Consider the following 16,920-nt stretch of genomic DNA (forward strand, 5'->3'; position numbering starts at 1 on the left):
AAGCATAATATTTTTGTTAAAAATAGTTGAATTAAAAGAAGTGAAAATTGACAATTCCATTTTGATAACACCACCCTATTCGTATTTTTTACACAAGAATAGTTAAAAACTTAAAATAGTTAATGATATTGACAAGGTGAAAATTCAGTTACAGTCAATTTCACGTGAAGTTATCATAACTGAAGAAAATCGTTAGATAAAAATTTAGTCAAATATTCAAATCATTTAACGGCTTTTAGCAGTCAATTTCACGTGAAGTTGACTGTACCTGAGTTTTCACTTTGACAATATATTTTTTTGGATTTGGATCCTCTAAATTTTGAATTTTATTTTAGAGGATAAAGTGTGTTCTTTAATCATTTATTTCATAGGTAAAATTAAGAGAAAATATGAAAAAAAAATTCAAAAATAAAAAAATTACACTTTAGATTCTCGAGTGAAAATTTAAAAGATTTAAATTTTTTTTTGTCAAAAAAGAAAAAAGTCAAATGAAAGAAAATAGGATAAAGTATATTTTTTGTCCCTGAAGTTTGGCAAAAGTTTTAAAAATACCCTTAAGTTTTATTTTGTTTCAATTTTGTTCCAAAAGTTTTTGATTTGCATCAAATATACCCCTGACGGTTAAATTTTCAAAAAATTTAAGACCAATCTAACAATAATGCATGAAAATGATGCTTAATTTGCTTGTATTGATGTTGTTCTTATGAAATTGTTGTTGAATTGGTCTTAACTTTTTTGAAAAATTAGCCGCCAAAGGTATATTTGATGCAAATCGAAAACTTTTAGGACAAAATTGAAACAAAATAAAACTTAGGGGTATTTTTGAAACTTTTGTCAAACTTAAGGGACAAAAAGTATACTTTACCCAAGAAAATAAGATCCTGAAGTTTGAGAACCGGGTCGGGGCCATGAAAACCGTGATGATTATTAGGGTGGACAGTGTGGAACAGAGTCTCTCTCTCTCGTTGGTCAGTGTTCTCTTTCCTCTCAGATTTCCTTTTCCGACTGCTCTGAACCCAACCCACACGCCGGTAACTATAAAACACTTTCTTCTTCTTCACGTGTGCTGCAATTGAAGCCATAACTAGGTCCTCTTTTTCCACTACTTGATTGGAACCTTACCTTCCACACCTTCTATTAATCACTACTTTATTTTTTTTATTGAATTTTTTTTTTGTTTCATGTGTACCTCTTATTTCCTCAACGTGTGGAGAATCTTAGTTTACATGTGATAGATAAGATAATATCATTGATAATGAACAAAAGGAAAAAAAAAGGTGTTGGCTTTGTTTGTGTTGCAGCTATCTAAGGGTGCCTTTTAGCATTTCTTTATTCTGTTATTTATTTTCCTCCTAAGAAGTAAGAACCTTATGTTAAAAAGGGATTTATTTTTATTATTATTATTTTTCTAAATATAAGTTACTGTTGGAAAGTTTATTGTTTTGGTCCAGTAGATTTTGGGAAATTAGGGGGGTGTGTGGGTGGGGAACAAAACAGCAATGAAGAGGTAGCTTGAGAGGGTATTGTGTATGGGTGGGGAATGATAAAATGATATTAGTGTGAGGTTGGTGGAATTTTATCATGTTATGGAATTGAAAGTTAATCATTGAGGTTGGGGGTAGTGGTGGTTGTCCCTTGTTTGGGAGATTGATGCAAGTTTTAACTAAATTCAGAAAATGAAAGATATGCATAAATATTATTATTTGGCATATACCATTCCACTCTTGTTTTTCTCCATTATCATGCTGTGAAGTGCTATAATATTCTTGTGAACTCAAATAGCATCTGCTGGTTGGTATTGTTATATAGTTATTCATTTTCTCTGTTTTATTGAATCAGGTCTTAGTTGCGCAGAAATGAAGTGAAAATATTGATTCTTATGTTCCAAATTTGTTCGCCATATACATAAAATTTGTGCAATATGGAAACTGAAAAAACTGATATTTCAAAGGCTGAAGAATTCAAACAACTTGCCAATGAAGCATTCAATGGTAAAAAGCTTCTATATAACTGAAAAAGCTAAAATCAGATATTTATTATTATTATTTTTTTAATTGGTATTTGATTTCTTTACTACGGCTTGCTTATCCTCTGAGTTCCCTTTTCAGCACGGAAATATGCCCAAGCCATTGATTTATATACACAAGCAATTGAGCTAAACAGTCGCAATGCAGTTTACTGGGCTAATCGTGCCTTTGCTCATCTTCGGCTTGAAGAGTATGGTAGTGCTATACAAGATGCTACAATGGCTATTGAAGTTGATCCCAAATATTCGAAGGTGATTTGATATTTTGATTCCTAAAACTCTGGAGGTTTTCTGGCATTTAGTTCGTTGGAATTGTAATATAAGCCTTGAATATGGTTTATTGTGATAGGGTTATTACAGAAGAGGTGCTGCTCATCTTGGGCTAGGAAAATTCAAGGACGCACTTAAGGATTTTCAGCAGGTACATTAGCATCTTGCTGAAGTAGACAATTCTTTGTCCCTTAATGTTATATTTTGTTCTTGTAACTTCAGGTTTGATGATATCTACATTTTTTTTTTGGCTTTTTCCTGTCTCTTGGAGTAACTTCGACTACATCTTTTTTGTTAGTCTGTAAAATGTACTGTGTGTTAATATGCAGAATACCTCCTTATTTTGGTATGAGAGATCTTTTAAGCCTTCTTTTATATGGTTGAAGAAGCCTACAGTTCTTTGGCCTTGAGCGTTATTTTTAGTTTCTATAACTCTTTTAATCCTACTCTATACTAGAGATCTTTTGAGCCATTCTATGTGTTCGATGTAATATGCTTATATTCAATAGGTCAAGAAAATGTGTCCAAATGATCCCGATGCAACAAAGAAATTGAGGGAATGTGAAAAGGCAGTTATGAAACTTAAATTTGAAGAAGCCATTGCTGCACCAGAGTCTCAAAGGCGTTCAGTAGCCGAATCTATAGATTACCATTCAATAGGTACTATTTTGAATATGGTTTCTTATGACAGAATCTTTATATTATGAAATTCTGTTCCCACTCCTCTTGTGCACACTTGTTTTCCTGTGGACTTTTATTCTTCTGTTTTGTTATTTAATGCTGTCTTGATATTGTATGTGTTTTATTGCCTCTAGTCCACTCTATCTGACAATTTGAGTAAAAAAAATTTATCTATTCATTTCATTCTCACTTATTAATTAACTATTTATTTTAATTTTCTAATTTTATCTTTCACACAGTTCTAGGACTATACTAATCAAGATATATAGTGTAAACTTAATAAGAGCATTTTAGTAAACATGCATTGTAATTAGGTCTTGATTTTGTTTACATAATTCTGGTGCATGTAGCTAAAGTGATACTGTGATAGATAAAGGGGATTAGAAGTAGCATAACATTTACTTTTGTGATATGGCATTTTTAATATGTTTGCACTTGAAATGACATCACATGCATTATGCATCAAATGCCCTAAGAAGGGTTTCTGAGCTTGATTTTGATTAAGTTGATAGTTTGATTGCAGCATTCCCTGTTGTGGTCATTCTTGTTGCATGTATTTTGAGGATCTTGATATCCTTAACGAGGACTGTGGATCATTTCTGTTTTTTAAATTACTGCCATTTCAAAATGAGTCTGTGATCCTTAGTTTCATCGAATTTAATTGTTGTTTGTTACTGGAATTTCCTACTTTGAGAACTGGCTATTAACAGTTCTACATTTCCTTTGTAGAAAATTTGAATGGCCTATGGGTAGGATTTCCTTTAGTAAGTAGTATTGTTAGCAGTATTAATAGCAATAAGAACAGCTTCATGGACCTGCTGTGAATTATAGTTGCCTAGGTTATTGAGTGCTTATGCAAGTCCACATATCTAAACTCCCCTCTCAATTGAACGGCATGTTAGAGTCGGGAATAGGCTGACTCCGTATGATAAGCACGTTTGCCAATTCTGTAACAGATTGGTGCTATTTTGCTGAACTGTGAAGCTTCTCTCTCAATATGTTCAACGTAATAGTATCAAGGGTCAGTATGTAACTAAGTATGATATCACTCATTTCTAACAAAAGAAAAAAAGAGTGAATAATATCACTTGTTCTCTCCTAACTCTTTCTATCTTTCCCTCACTTAACTTTCCTCTCTTCTTCTTTTTTCCCCCTTAATCTGATACTAATAAAAGTTGAAAATGGTAGATAGTCTAGGGGACAAGCCCCAGTTACATTGATAAAAACAAAATATGAAAAGAAGCTGATACCAATGTCCCAGGCAGTGCCAGGTGATGGTATAATCTTTTTACCGCCAACTTCCCTCTCCATATCCACATTTCCCTGCTGCAGTTGTTAACTATCTTTTTCCAGCTCATTCCTATTTCTGCTCTTTATCTTACAGCTTGTCCTCATTATTCCTATTCCATCTCGTTGCCCTCATTCCCAAGACCCTTCTCCTTGCTTGAGGATCATCAAAAACCGATTTAACTGATAATCTACTTAGATTAACCAATGATCTATATGCATTTCAATACTCCGCTAAGTGTAAGCCGATTATGGGTTAAAGTAACTCTGGCATGTTGAAATAGACCATGTATTCCCATACGGAACAAATAGGCCAATTTACCATCCAGGTTTTAATTTACTCCAAAATTCTGCCTTATTGTTCTTCATATATCTTTCTTATTGGTTGGTAAGTTAGATGGGGGGAAAAAAAGGCAGCAAAGAAACTAGATTTATCAGAATTTGAGTCAGATGTTTGAAGTTCATGTCTTTTAAGTCGCAAAATACAAAATGTGTGAAAGATGATAAGGAGTTTAAACTTTGCATAGAGGACCATCCCTTTTTCACCCTAGGTTGATGCATGTGATTTTTTCTCTCCCTAAGTCAATTGGTAATTACTGCCATTCTTCCTCTATAATGACAATAATAAGAAAAACCAGGTACTTCCGTCACATACCTTTCTCATCCTTTCTTAACTCCAAGTCCCTTTTCATATTCTGTGGACATTTTATGCCTGTCTATATATGAATATTTTGATACACCAGTCATAATTTACTATAAATTGTCACTCTTATAGGAAAGGGCCACAATTATTCGGTGCCTACCGAAGTGGCCATAGCAGCAGTAACAGTAGCAGTTATGGCAGCGTTGGTGATGTTCAAGACATCAAAAGCCACAATAATAAGTGCAATTGTGATTGGTTTGCTGTTGCTCCTTGGGGCATATTGGTGGAGTGGCCGCAATACTGGTATATTTAGGAGTCATTTAATAGCCTAGGTCTTAGCTTAAGAATTAAGCAAGATATAAAACTAATTAATCATTCGGTGAACTTCTGAAACCAACAATTTTGATTTGTTATTGATTATTGACAATGCATTATAAAATGTTCTATTTTGTTCTTTATAGTGCAACGTCACTTTTGTTATTGGCTGTTTTCCAAACAAGTCAAAACCACCCTGCGCTTCCTAGGAAGAAAAATCCATATTGTGTGTCAAAGAAACTGTGTATACAATGTGATTATTTTTTCCCTTCATGAGCTTGCTATGACAAAAAATAAGTTTATCCCTTTCAGATCTGCTTCCATATTTTGTCCTAATTAATGTGATATTGCATGAATGAAGGGACAAATATCATTATTCAAATCAATAAAGAAACATTGTTATGGTATTATCTTTTGTTTTGTACTTTCATCTGTTTGCAACCTTGTTTGAATTTTATTAATGGGTGTTGAACTGCTACATGGATTGCCATTTGCAAACTATATTTCGTAATTGCACAAATTGTTTAGGATATTTTTATAGATGATTTTGGATTTGACATAGATGATCTAATTTTTCTGCTTTTGTGGATTATTAATTTCAAGGACCAGTTCATAAAACTAATTAAAGTGGATGACAAGAACAGAAATTATCATTTGTAACAGTCATTAATTAATCCTTCCTGTCAACTTTGTATTGTTGTTAGTCCTTAACATACATACTCCATTCTTTTTCCCCCTTATTTAGTTTTTGTATATACTATATCATTAACTAATTTCAAGTTCTTGTACTCATGGGCGTGAAACAATTTTTGGTGCTTTATTTTACTGCTAGATGTTGAGGCACAGTATTCAGGAGCAAGAATAGAGGGGGATGTAGTTACCTTGGAATTTGTAAAGAAAATGATGGACGATTTCAAGAATCAGAAGTGCTTACATAAACGGTATTGAAGGATAACATTCCATGTTACATATGTTAATTTGTTAAAATGTTATTGAAAACCTCATGCTTGTCCTACTTTGATGGTTTAGGTATGCTTACCAGATTGTATTGCAAACAAGAGAGTTGTTGCAAGCCTTGCCTTCTCTTGTTGATATAACAGTTCATGATGGAAAACATTTTACTGTTTGTGGTGATGTGCATGGTCAGGTAATTGATTTATTACTTCTTTGAATTGTTATGAATATTCTGTTAAATGTTTTTAGTGACATTAATAGTGGCACTTCACTCATGTAAGCAAAAAAATTTAATTCTCACAAAAATCTCCCACCATTAGAGGGTTCCCCAGTTTCGTGTATGCGTTACTGAATGTAGCCTTTTCCTTAATTGTCTTGTTTTTTGGCTTTTGGTTGCTGTTATTTTGTTTGTTTCCCCCCCCTTTTTTTTTTCATTTCCTTAACCTATTTCCCCTTTTAATGACTGCTGCAGTTCTATGATCTTTTGAATATTTTTGAGCTTAATGGACTTCCTTCAGACGATAATCCATATCTATTCAATGGTGACTTTGTGGATAGAGGATCTTTCTCTTTGGAAGTCATCCTCACTCTGTTTGCGTTTAAATGCATGTCGCCATCAGGTGGATCCTAGATCTCTTATCTTTTCCATATTTTCCCTTATAAAGTTTTCTTGTATTTTCTAGATATGCTAAGGAATTCTTTGTCCTATAGATCTTTCTGGGGGCAAATTGAGAATTTTACTGAGATGAAAATAAGAAGAGTTTTGTAGTCTCTTCATTTTTAATCACCTGATTACAATCATAGATCAGTCAAAATCCCATAGAAAATTTCTTTTGACTATTAATTTGAGTTCATCACGATTGCTTCTAAAATTTAGGCTTGAAAATGGCAGCATTTAGTTTTATTGTTTCAAATAAATTTTATTATGCTCTTTGGGAATTTGAATTTCCACTGATCTTCGCTTACTACCTTACACTATCTTGTTAACCTGTTTCAAGGAATGTTAGAATTATTTCCCCCAAAAATATCCTGACCTGTTATATTATCATGTTTTTCAGCAATATACCTAGCTAGAGGAAATCATGAGAGCAAGAGCATGAACAAGATATATGGTTTTGAGGGTGAGGTGCGCTCAAAGTTGAGTGACACATTTGTGGAACTATTTGCAGAAGTATTTTGCTGTTTGCCTTTGGCTCATGTGATAAATTCGAAAGTTTTTGTCGTTCATGGGGGTCTTTTTAGTGTTGATGGGGTGAAACTCTCTGACATACGAGCAATTAATCGGTTTTGTGAGCCTCCAGAAGAAGGTTAGATGAATTCCTTTTTCTTTAATTACTCTTAGTTTTCTCTTATTTTTCTGTATCAAGTCTGAAATCTCAACCCTTTCTGAACTTTGTATTGTAGTTTCATTTGTGTGTGTTCGTTTTTGTAGGATTGATGTGTGAATTGCTCTGGAGTGATCCACAACCCCTCCCTGGACGAGGCCCAAGTAAGCGTGGTGTAGGTCTTTCTTTTGGTGCAGATGTGACGAAAAGGTTTTTGCAAGAAAATCATTTAGGTATGTTTTCCACTGCCCTTGTACTATACTATCTCTTCTATCGGTGACCTCATACAAATAACCAATTTACAGATTTAGTTGTGCGATCTCATGAAGTAAAGGACGAGGGTTATGAAATTGAGCATGATGGTAAACTCATAACTGTTTTTTCTGCTCCAAATTACTGTGACCAGGTAATTCAATCCATTTCTTCTGTTTAATACTTTTAACATTCCTCTTGTAATTTTATGGCAGTTGTTATTGTTATCAGCCAAACCAGAAGGCAATAACAAGAATAGATTTATCACTCTTAATATGTTTCTTCACACTGTTAACTAGTCATTTTTAAAGGCTATGCTTTGTGTAAGCATACATATTATTTAAATTAGTTGAATGAGGTAATTAGGCATGTTAGGTGCTTGGACGAACCGCGAGGATGCTTTTTCAGTCATATTTAGCCATTTAGGGTGAATGGAACATAATACTTAGTGTGCAAAGGGGAAGAAAGATCAATGTGATGTTACTTTTCAGTTATTTTTGCTGATTTTCAATTGAATGCTGCAGATGGGTAACAAAGGTGCCTTTATTCGATTTGAAGCTCCTGATTTGAAACCTAACATTGTCACATTCACAGCAGTGGTTAGTATTATATAAACTTCTATACTCGGCTATGCTATATTTTTTGTTTTTATCATTTTTAACATAAATAGATAACTAAAAATGCTATTTGCATACCAAAAATCAGCAACCAAATCAGCCACTATGTATTTGTGTACAAATACATATATAGTTTAACTCATTTTTAATGTGTATTTTGTATTTCAATATATATTCTATACTGGTGGTTGATTTTGGTGTACACTTAGTATGGTTGGTATATAAATAATGCTTTGTATTATTATCCTGCTGCATTACATCTTTCTTAAGGATATAAAAGTTTGAATTCCTAAGATCATACCTTTTCAAATGCTTAAGTAATTTGATGTTAAACATTCTTGTTATCTTTTCTGAATTTGCAGCCACATCCTGATGTCAAGCCAATGGCTTATGCAAACAACTTCCTCCGGATGTTCTCATAAGATCTGCCACATTTGACCATTGTTGTCTTGTATAATATTTTTGCCACAACATTATTAAAATTGATTTTTTTTGGGGGGTACTCTTAATGTTTTTTTTTTTTTTTCTTTAAAATGATTGGTTAACAAACTGTAAGGAAATTTACATGTTCATCACTCTGTGCTTAGGTAAATGCATGTCTAGTGAACATTTATTTACTCAGAAGTTTGCATACTTGTACCATTTACTTCAATGGAGGATTGATTTTTTCCATCCCCTTGCTTTAATTATTTAATTTTCAGCCAACAGAATCAAAAGTTGTACTTTTAATTGTCAATGGCAAATCTTTTGGCCTAAAATTGAACATTTCAAAAGATCTATCTATTATGTACACTAATGTGATATACATAAAGTCTTTTCTATTTACCAATACATCAATTTTTCAATGACTTGTTTTTGACATGTTGAATGGATCGATTATCTTGTATGTTGTATCTAATATACGTAGGAAAACTATATGTGTAATAATATGATATATATCAAGTCTCTTTTATTTTCCAATACATTAAACTACATGTGCAATAATATATACGTAAGGGAATTTGCAAGTGGAACGGGGTTTCATTTTTCCACATTTGGAAGAAGTGAAAAGAGAGTTAAGTGGGAAATTAATTGGTAAAAAAATGAGAAGTGAACAAAGAAGAGAATAATGGTATTAGGGGTGATCATGGGTCGGTTTGGTTCGGGTTTATGGTAAAATTAAAACCGAATCGATCAAAATGTAATTGGTTCCGTTTGGTTTGAATTTGTATTTTTTTTGTATATGTATTCGAACAAAACCAAACCGATTAAGAATGGATTGGTTCGGTTCGGGTAATTGGGTACCCGATGACTTTAAAATTCATAAAAAAAAACCAAATTTTTATCTTAAAAATTTAACAAGTACAATAAACATGTAACATCAATAGAAATAATCCAAACATGTTAAACACTAAATACATTAAAAACTAAAATAATTAAAATCCAAACATATTAATAATGAATAATCATTGTCTAATAGAAAAGTCATATATATTTTTGTATTTTTTTATTTAATTAATATATGATCGGGTTCGCAGGTTGGTTTGGGTTCCGCACTCCTAAAATCATCCTAAATCAATCACTAACAAAAGTCATCGGTTTAGTTCGGGTTAGACCCGATTACCCATTGATTTTAGAATCAATTTAATTGGTTCGGTTCGAATTCAGACGGATAATTAGGTACCCGCTACCTGTGCTCACCCTAAATGGTACCAAGGTCAATGGAGGAAATAGGCTAAGCAATCTCAATCTTAGTAGGATAATCGTTATTTAATTTCTTGGAACTCAACAAATTAGTTAAAACTGACATTATAGGTATTATAGTTAGGATAATGCATGAATGTTTTGTATTATAGTGTATAGTTGTAAGATGTTATTATAATTAGAATAATAATTGGTTACATTAGTAAATTCTATCAGCATAGTATTAAATTTGATACTTTTTGCATAAAAGCATTAAATTTATAATTTTTTCTTAAATATCTATCATGATTGATACATTGCTGACTTGAATATTAATAAGAAATGGTAATCGACCTCTTTTGTCTTTAATACAAACTTTCATATATATACACTTTAATCAACAAATCATAGCAAATCTTTTCTTAATATAGCAGCTTTGATTTGTTATTATAATTTATTCCTACCAAAAATATATATGACAGATTGCTATATACATAAATCAACAAACTTTCTAATTGACATTTCTATATATAACTTATATTGACCGTTATTACCCCCTCTCAAGTTGGCGCGTATAAATTTTGAATGCCCAACTTGACTAAGAATTTCCCAAACTGTTTCGTCCCGAGAGTCTTGGTGATTTTCCTCACACGGAGGAGCTGCGGGCTTAGCAGCCAGCAAACCTGCTTCAGTGATAATGTCCAAGGCGTATTTCCGCTGGCACAGAAAAATTCCCTTGGAAGATCGGGCAACTTCAACCCCCAAAAAATATTTCAGGTGCCCTAAGTCTTTCATGTGAAAGCACTTGTGCAAGTACTGTTTGAATTTGTTAATTGCATCACCATTATTTCTTTCAATTACAAGGTCATCAACATACACCAAAACAACCAGGTGAACGTCATTTTACAGAGACTAAACAAGAAATGGTCTTTTTGTGACTCCTGAAAACCAAATCGAGTAAGGGCAGAGGATAATTTTGCAAACCAACAACGCGGAGCTTGTCGCAAGCCATAGATGGATTTTTGAAGTTTACACACTAAGCTTGGTTGAGACACTTGGAACCCGGGTGGGAGCTTCATGTACACATCTTCATCAAGGTCGCCATGCAGAAAGGCGTTATGGACACCCATTTGGTGAAGTTCCCAATCCCGGGCTGCTGCAACGGCAAGAGTTGTTCGAATGGTCACCATCTTTGCCACCGGAGAGAATGTTTCATTGTAATCTAGTCCTTCCACTTGTTGATTTCCTAAGATGACCAACCGTGCTTTGAATCACTCGACTGACCCATCAGAATTGTATTTAATTCGATAAACCCACTTACAACCATAAGCTTTCTTTCCTGGAGGAAGAGGTGTGAGCTTTCACGTGTTGTTAACTTCCAGTGCTTGAATTTCTTTGGACATGGCATCTCGCCATCGCGAATCTGTGACAGCTTGGGAGAAGGACCGAAGTTCTTGCTCGGCTTGTAATGAAGCAAGAAAAATACAATGTTGGTCAGAGAAATTGTTACAATTCACAAAGTTTTGTATAGGATAGGACACACCTGAGGAAGTTGATGAAGTCGGATTCTGGACGGAGGGGTCCTTTTGGACAGTGGTGGTGGTGACAAAGTCGCGCAGCTTGATGGAGGGCATTTTCACACGGTGTCCACGGCCAAGGGGGGCTTCAGTTGCGGCTGGTGGCAAATCGGAGATAGGCACCGTTTCCTCAGCGCTGATTTTGGAGGGGATGACGACGTCCTCGTCTGGGTTGTCTCGGAGCTCATGTCCCCCCTTGTCTTGGATGTCAGGTGTAGTGGGTGAATATTCTAGAGTCTCATTTTGATTTGGAGGAATGGGCTCAGCTGTGGGGGAAGTGAAAATTGACCTAATTAGAGTGTCCTTTTCAAAAACATGCTCTAGCATTGGGGGCTCAATTTGGTCAACTCGTGAGTTTGCTCTTTGGACTTCACGAAAGGGAAACACACTTTCAATGAAATGGACATCACGAGATACAAGAAAAACTTTCTTTTCCAAATCAAACAGCTTCCATCCTTTTTGCCCAAACGGATACCCGACAAACATACATTTCCTCCTTCGACTGTCAAATTTGTCATTTTTCCTATTTTGGTTATGAGCATAACACAAAGAACCAAAAACTCGCAGGTGTTCATAACTGGGAACTCTTTCATGAATAATTTCATATGTGAATTTTCCTTTCAACACTAAGGACGGTGTGAGATTGATTAGGTGCCCGGCAGTTAAAACGCATTCTCCCCAAAACTCAATAGGGAGATTACCTTGGAATCGCAAGGATCGGGCAACATTTAGAATATGTCTGTGCTTGCGCTCTACTCTTCCATTTTGTTGTGGAGTTCCGATACACGAAGTTTGATGAACCACTCCTTGTTGCATAAAGTACTGCTTTAAACACATGAACTCTGTTCCATTATCGGATCGCACCATTTTGACGCATTTATTGTATTGTTTTTCAACCAGAACAAAGAAATTTTTCAATGTAACGGACACTTCTGTCTTTTCTTTTAACAAATATATCCAAACAGCCCGTGAGCAATCATCCACAATGGTTAAGAAATATGAGGCTCCACATGACGACAGAGTTTTATAAGGTCCCCACAAGTCACAATGAATCAAATAAAAAATACTCGAAGCATGACTATCACTTAATGGAAACTTATCTCTTGTTTGTTTGGATTTTTCACAAATTTCACAAATTTTATTCACCTCTTCGCTAGTACATTTGTCACTCACATTGGGGATCATTTGCACAATTTTAAATGATGGGTGTCCCAATCTCTTATGCCACATAGTCAATTTATTTTCAGCTTTGACATGACTTGCTTGAGCCTTGTGCACACCACGATACCAATAGAGCCCATCCTTCTGTTCACCCGCTCCAATCATCTTCCTCGAAGTGCGGTCCTGCATAATACACAGCTTGTCAGTCAATTGTACAACATAGTTTTCTTCATCAGTCAATTGTGGAATAAAAAGCAAGTTGTATTTTAATTTTGGTACATAAAGAATATTTTTCAACTGAAGTCCTTCGTCAAGAACCACAGTTCCTTGTTTGCAAGCAAGCACTTGCTCACCGTTAGGCAGCCCCACTAGGCATCCTGAAATTGTCCTTTTTTCACACAAAATTTTCAAGGTACCTGTCATGTGGTTAGAAGCATCACTATCGATGATTCACAAATCCCAAATTCTCTTACCAGTCATTTTCTCAAATTCAGCTATTTTTGTTTGCTGATCATATCAACTAATACCTTCCATTGCTCACTAGTTAACCTGTCATGTCAAGATTCTTTTCTTCTAGGTTATTCACACGACTTCCACTTCCTCCAGTACACGCCACATTAGCATGTATTTGAGCCCCTCGGTTGCGCATCCCTTGTCTTCTTGATCCTCTGGCAGTGCCTCTTCATTTGTGCCTACTCTTTCACATCATGCCCATTTTTGCCGCACTTGGAACACGTCACAGTCTTTTCTCCATGTTCACCTTCCCCTCTAGCCTTGTTGCCGACATGCACCGCAAGTCCCACAACCAATCCCCTTTCATTCGCCGACTTGGTGATTGTCTTCATCCTTTCCTCTTGAATTAACATCGTGTACACACGATTAAGTGAAGGTAAGTGATCGATTGCAAGGATACTCGACCTCATAGTGGCATAGCTGACATCATCAAAGCTCATGACGAGTTGGTGAACCTTTTCTTCTTCCCTTCGCTTCTCAAGTTGAGAGCCAATTGAATACTTGCACCCACCACAGGTGTATTTGAGAATCTGGTCACAGTTTGCAAGTTCATCCCAAAGTATTTTTAACTTCTCATAGTACGCAGCCATGGACGCACCTTCTTGCTTACACCTTGTCAAATCTGCTTTTAACTGTTGTATTCGAGGTCCATTCACAACAGAAAAGCGTTCTTTGATGTCCTCCCACAATGTCTTTGGATTCTCTGCATATGCCACGGTGGCCCGCAAACTTGGCTCGATCGTATTCAAAATCCACGAAACAATCATGGATTGGACTATCCACCAATCTTCAAATTCAGTTGCATCCTTTCCTGGTTCTGTGTGAGTCCCGTCAATGAATCCCCACTTTCTCCGAGCTCGAAGAGAAATCTTCACAGCCCTCGTCCATTCGTGATAATTTTCCCACGCAATTGCACCTGCGTGATTATGTTTCCTGGGTTATTACTCGCGTTGAGGTCGTACGGCGAGTGAGTATTCTTCTCGTCTCCTCTTGAGGAGTGTGGTTTGTCTTCGATGGTCTTCTCTGGCTCTGTCGCCATAGTTTCTCAGGTCGTCCTCTATTTTATGTGTTTCTCAAGTTAGGCTCTGATGCCATAATAAGGAATGGTAATCGGCCTCTTTTGCCTTTGATACAAACTTTCATATATATACACTCTAATCAACAAATCACAGCAAATCTTTTCCTAATATAACAGCTTGATCTGTTATCCTAATTTATTCTTACCAAAAATATATATGACAGATTGCTATATACATAAATCAACAAACTTTCTAATTGACATTTCTATATATAACTTATGTTGACCGTTGTTAAATATACAAAATTTTAACATTTATTTTGATGTGTTATTGGTGTAAAATATTTTGATATTTATACGTTAAATTGTGTTTTTATACAAAATTAATTTTTGGAAATTTTATTGAATATTTTGGTTTCTCCCAGGATCTTCTAGTCCGGTAGACTAAAGATTTATCCCTTGATATTTGCTTAAACAGACTAGTGAACTAACCATTAGATCAACGGAAGTTGATTTAATCTTATGAAATTTTATTGAATATACTTTTTTTTCACGGTATCTCCTAATCAGACATAACAAGGACTAATCTGTCATGGACCAGAGCTCCATTTAAGGATTCGCTGCTAGCCAATGAATTGTTATATACACAACATAAGATTCGAACCATAACACTAACTTAAACTGACTAGTGACTTAAGTTACTTAACCACTTTATCAACTCATGTTGGTTAATTTTATTGAATATACTAAATTAGTAACACAAACTTTATCATCGTTATTAATGGCCAATAAAAGCCCAATAAGTCCAGATCACCAAAAATGTGAAATAAAACAGTTTGGGCCGAAGCCCCAAAGAGAACCCAATGGAAGGCCGTTGGGTATGAGTACTCGTTAGTTTTTGCGTTTTGCCCTGAAGAAAACAAAGGAAGCTGCTTTCTTTCTTTTTCTTTTCTTTATTAGTGGTAAGGCAAGCGACGACGCCGGTGGAAGTCGTATCGTGTTGTTTCTCCTCACAATCAATCCCTTCACTCTGTTTATGTGTAAGCCCTCTCTCTCTCTCTCTCTCTCTCTAAATTCTTTTTCCTTTTTATTTTTCATTACAAAATGCAATGCAATTCCAAAGCTAAAATACCCCACGCGGATCCCTTTTCTCTTCTCCGCCATTTTCTTATGCTCTCACTCTGTTGGAAGCGGGGTCCCAAAACTTTTGTGGGACCCAAGTTCTCAATTTTTTTTGGATGGTGCCAAGTGAGATACCCTTTTGCTTAATTTGCTCCAAGTTTTGATCTTTTTTTGATGGGGTGGTAACCTAAATGTTATGTGCTTATGTGTGGATGCAATGATTTCTTTTAGGGGAATGATGGTGCCCATAACAGAAATTTATTTGTTTCTTTTGCATTAAAGTGAGTGACTTGAATGGACTCCAACGAAATGGGAAGGGTGGTTGTTATGTATTTATGCTGAATTGTTATTTGTACACTCTTTGTTGTTGTTGCATGAAATAGGTTGTACCCGGAATCCTTCTTGGTTTTTGTAGAAGTTAAGGTTCAAGAGATTAATATGTTACTGAAAGATGAAAGTTAGAGCTGTTAGTTTGATGCTTTAGTTGTTACGGCATACAAGTAGAAGCAAAAGTAGCAAAAATGTTCTTGTTTATGTCACCATATTTTTTTGTATAAAAGAGATTCATGTGAAGTTCAAGAAGTAGCCCTCAAATAATACTTTAGGGGTATTTTATTAGTTAAGGAGCAACCAAATGAACTTTCTATCTCAATAGACTAATTGAGTAGAAATCCCAAGAAAGTTTGAAGTCGAAAAGATTATTTACTTAAAAAACGATTCCTTTGGGGTTTTGAACGAAACTAAAATGAGTGAAACTTGTGTTAATCCTTGTATAGTAAGTTTTAAGTGTTTATTATCATGGAATTAGTTTTGTTAGTGAAAGTTGTGGAAGGTGTACCTCAAGTCAGAAGGTTCATATTTTGTTTGTAGTCATTGGATTATCCTTTTAACTGATGAAAGGAGACAGAGAAGGGTTCTGGTCAAAGAAAGTGCCGAGTGTAGGGGAGGAAGAAGAGAGGATGGGAAGATCAAGGGCATGCTATTTTGTTAATTCCTTAGGTATAGCTTATATTTCTTCATTCTAATCCTTGATTGCCTTCCGTCATTGTTTATTTTCTTCCACTCACTGTTAATGGTTCAATCTAAACTTCAGTATGCCACCTATTTTCGGTTAGTAATCACTAGGATTGTGGGGTGTAATTATACATGCATCATCATGTTGACAATTTACTGTTGCTTCATGTTATTACTTACCCCTTGAGATTGCTCAAATCTTATGGCTGTTTGATGCAAATAGCAACCTACATCAGATACCTTAACACAATTCTTTAAATTTGTATCATTATCTTCTCTTTTTCTACTTATGTAGCATGCCATTACATATGTATGACGTTTTCTATTTTAGAAACTAGAGACTTTCAAATCATCCTGAAGGACCTACTGTAATCCATATGCCATGGCCATTATGTCAAATTCCTAGTGTGCATTTTGGCACTGGTTAAAATTGAGGGTTGGAGCATGCACTTAGTATTCAGGGATGATTCTACTTGCTCTAAA

General features: G+C 35.1%; 2 protein-coding genes across 14 annotated transcripts in view; both read left to right on the plus strand.

Annotated features, from left to right (window-relative positions):
* The window catches only part of LOC107633240 (serine/threonine-protein phosphatase 5), a 25,435-nt gene extending 16,393 nt beyond the window's left edge, over window positions 1–9,042 (plus strand). Inside the window, exons 2-15 of one of the 4 annotated variants that reach the window (XM_021108693.1) lie at window positions 1,045–1,092; window positions 1,838–1,991; window positions 2,109–2,278; window positions 2,376–2,447; window positions 2,806–2,956; window positions 5,040–5,210; window positions 6,055–6,163; window positions 6,252–6,369; window positions 6,649–6,796; window positions 7,235–7,483; window positions 7,609–7,734; window positions 7,807–7,907; window positions 8,278–8,352; window positions 8,733–9,042. In XM_021108693.1, coding sequence (XP_020964352.1) covers window positions 1,922–1,991; window positions 2,109–2,278; window positions 2,376–2,447; window positions 2,806–2,956; window positions 5,040–5,210; window positions 6,055–6,163; window positions 6,252–6,369; window positions 6,649–6,796; window positions 7,235–7,483; window positions 7,609–7,734; window positions 7,807–7,907; window positions 8,278–8,352; window positions 8,733–8,792 — 1,620 coding nt within the window. In that variant the 5' untranslated portion in view covers window positions 1,045–1,092; window positions 1,838–1,921 and the 3' untranslated portion in view covers window positions 8,793–9,042. Of the gene's footprint in view, window positions 1–892; window positions 1,093–1,837; window positions 1,992–2,108; window positions 2,279–2,375; window positions 2,448–2,805; window positions 2,957–5,039; window positions 5,211–6,054; window positions 6,164–6,251; window positions 6,370–6,648; window positions 6,797–7,234; window positions 7,484–7,608; window positions 7,735–7,806; window positions 7,908–8,277; window positions 8,353–8,732 lie in introns of those variants that run through there. The other 3 variants (XM_021108648.1, XM_021108674.1, XM_016336956.2) reach the window with 3 other exon arrangements.
* Window positions 15,203–16,920, plus strand: part of LOC107633057 (protein MAIN-LIKE 2) — a 6,321-nt gene continuing 4,603 nt past the window's right edge. For 3 of the 10 annotated variants that reach the window (XM_021108520.1, XM_016336720.2, XM_021108570.1), the window contains exon 1: window positions 15,203–15,341. The gene's annotated coding sequence lies outside the window, so the exon portion shown is untranslated. The other 7 variants (XM_021108423.1, XM_021108549.1, XM_021108440.1 and 4 more) reach the window with 6 other exon arrangements.

The sequence above is a fragment of the Arachis ipaensis genome, chromosome B01 (genome assembly GCF_000816755.2).
Source record: "Arachis ipaensis cultivar K30076 chromosome B01, Araip1.1, whole genome shotgun sequence".
Taxonomy (NCBI): Eukaryota; Viridiplantae; Streptophyta; class Magnoliopsida; order Fabales; family Fabaceae; genus Arachis; species Arachis ipaensis.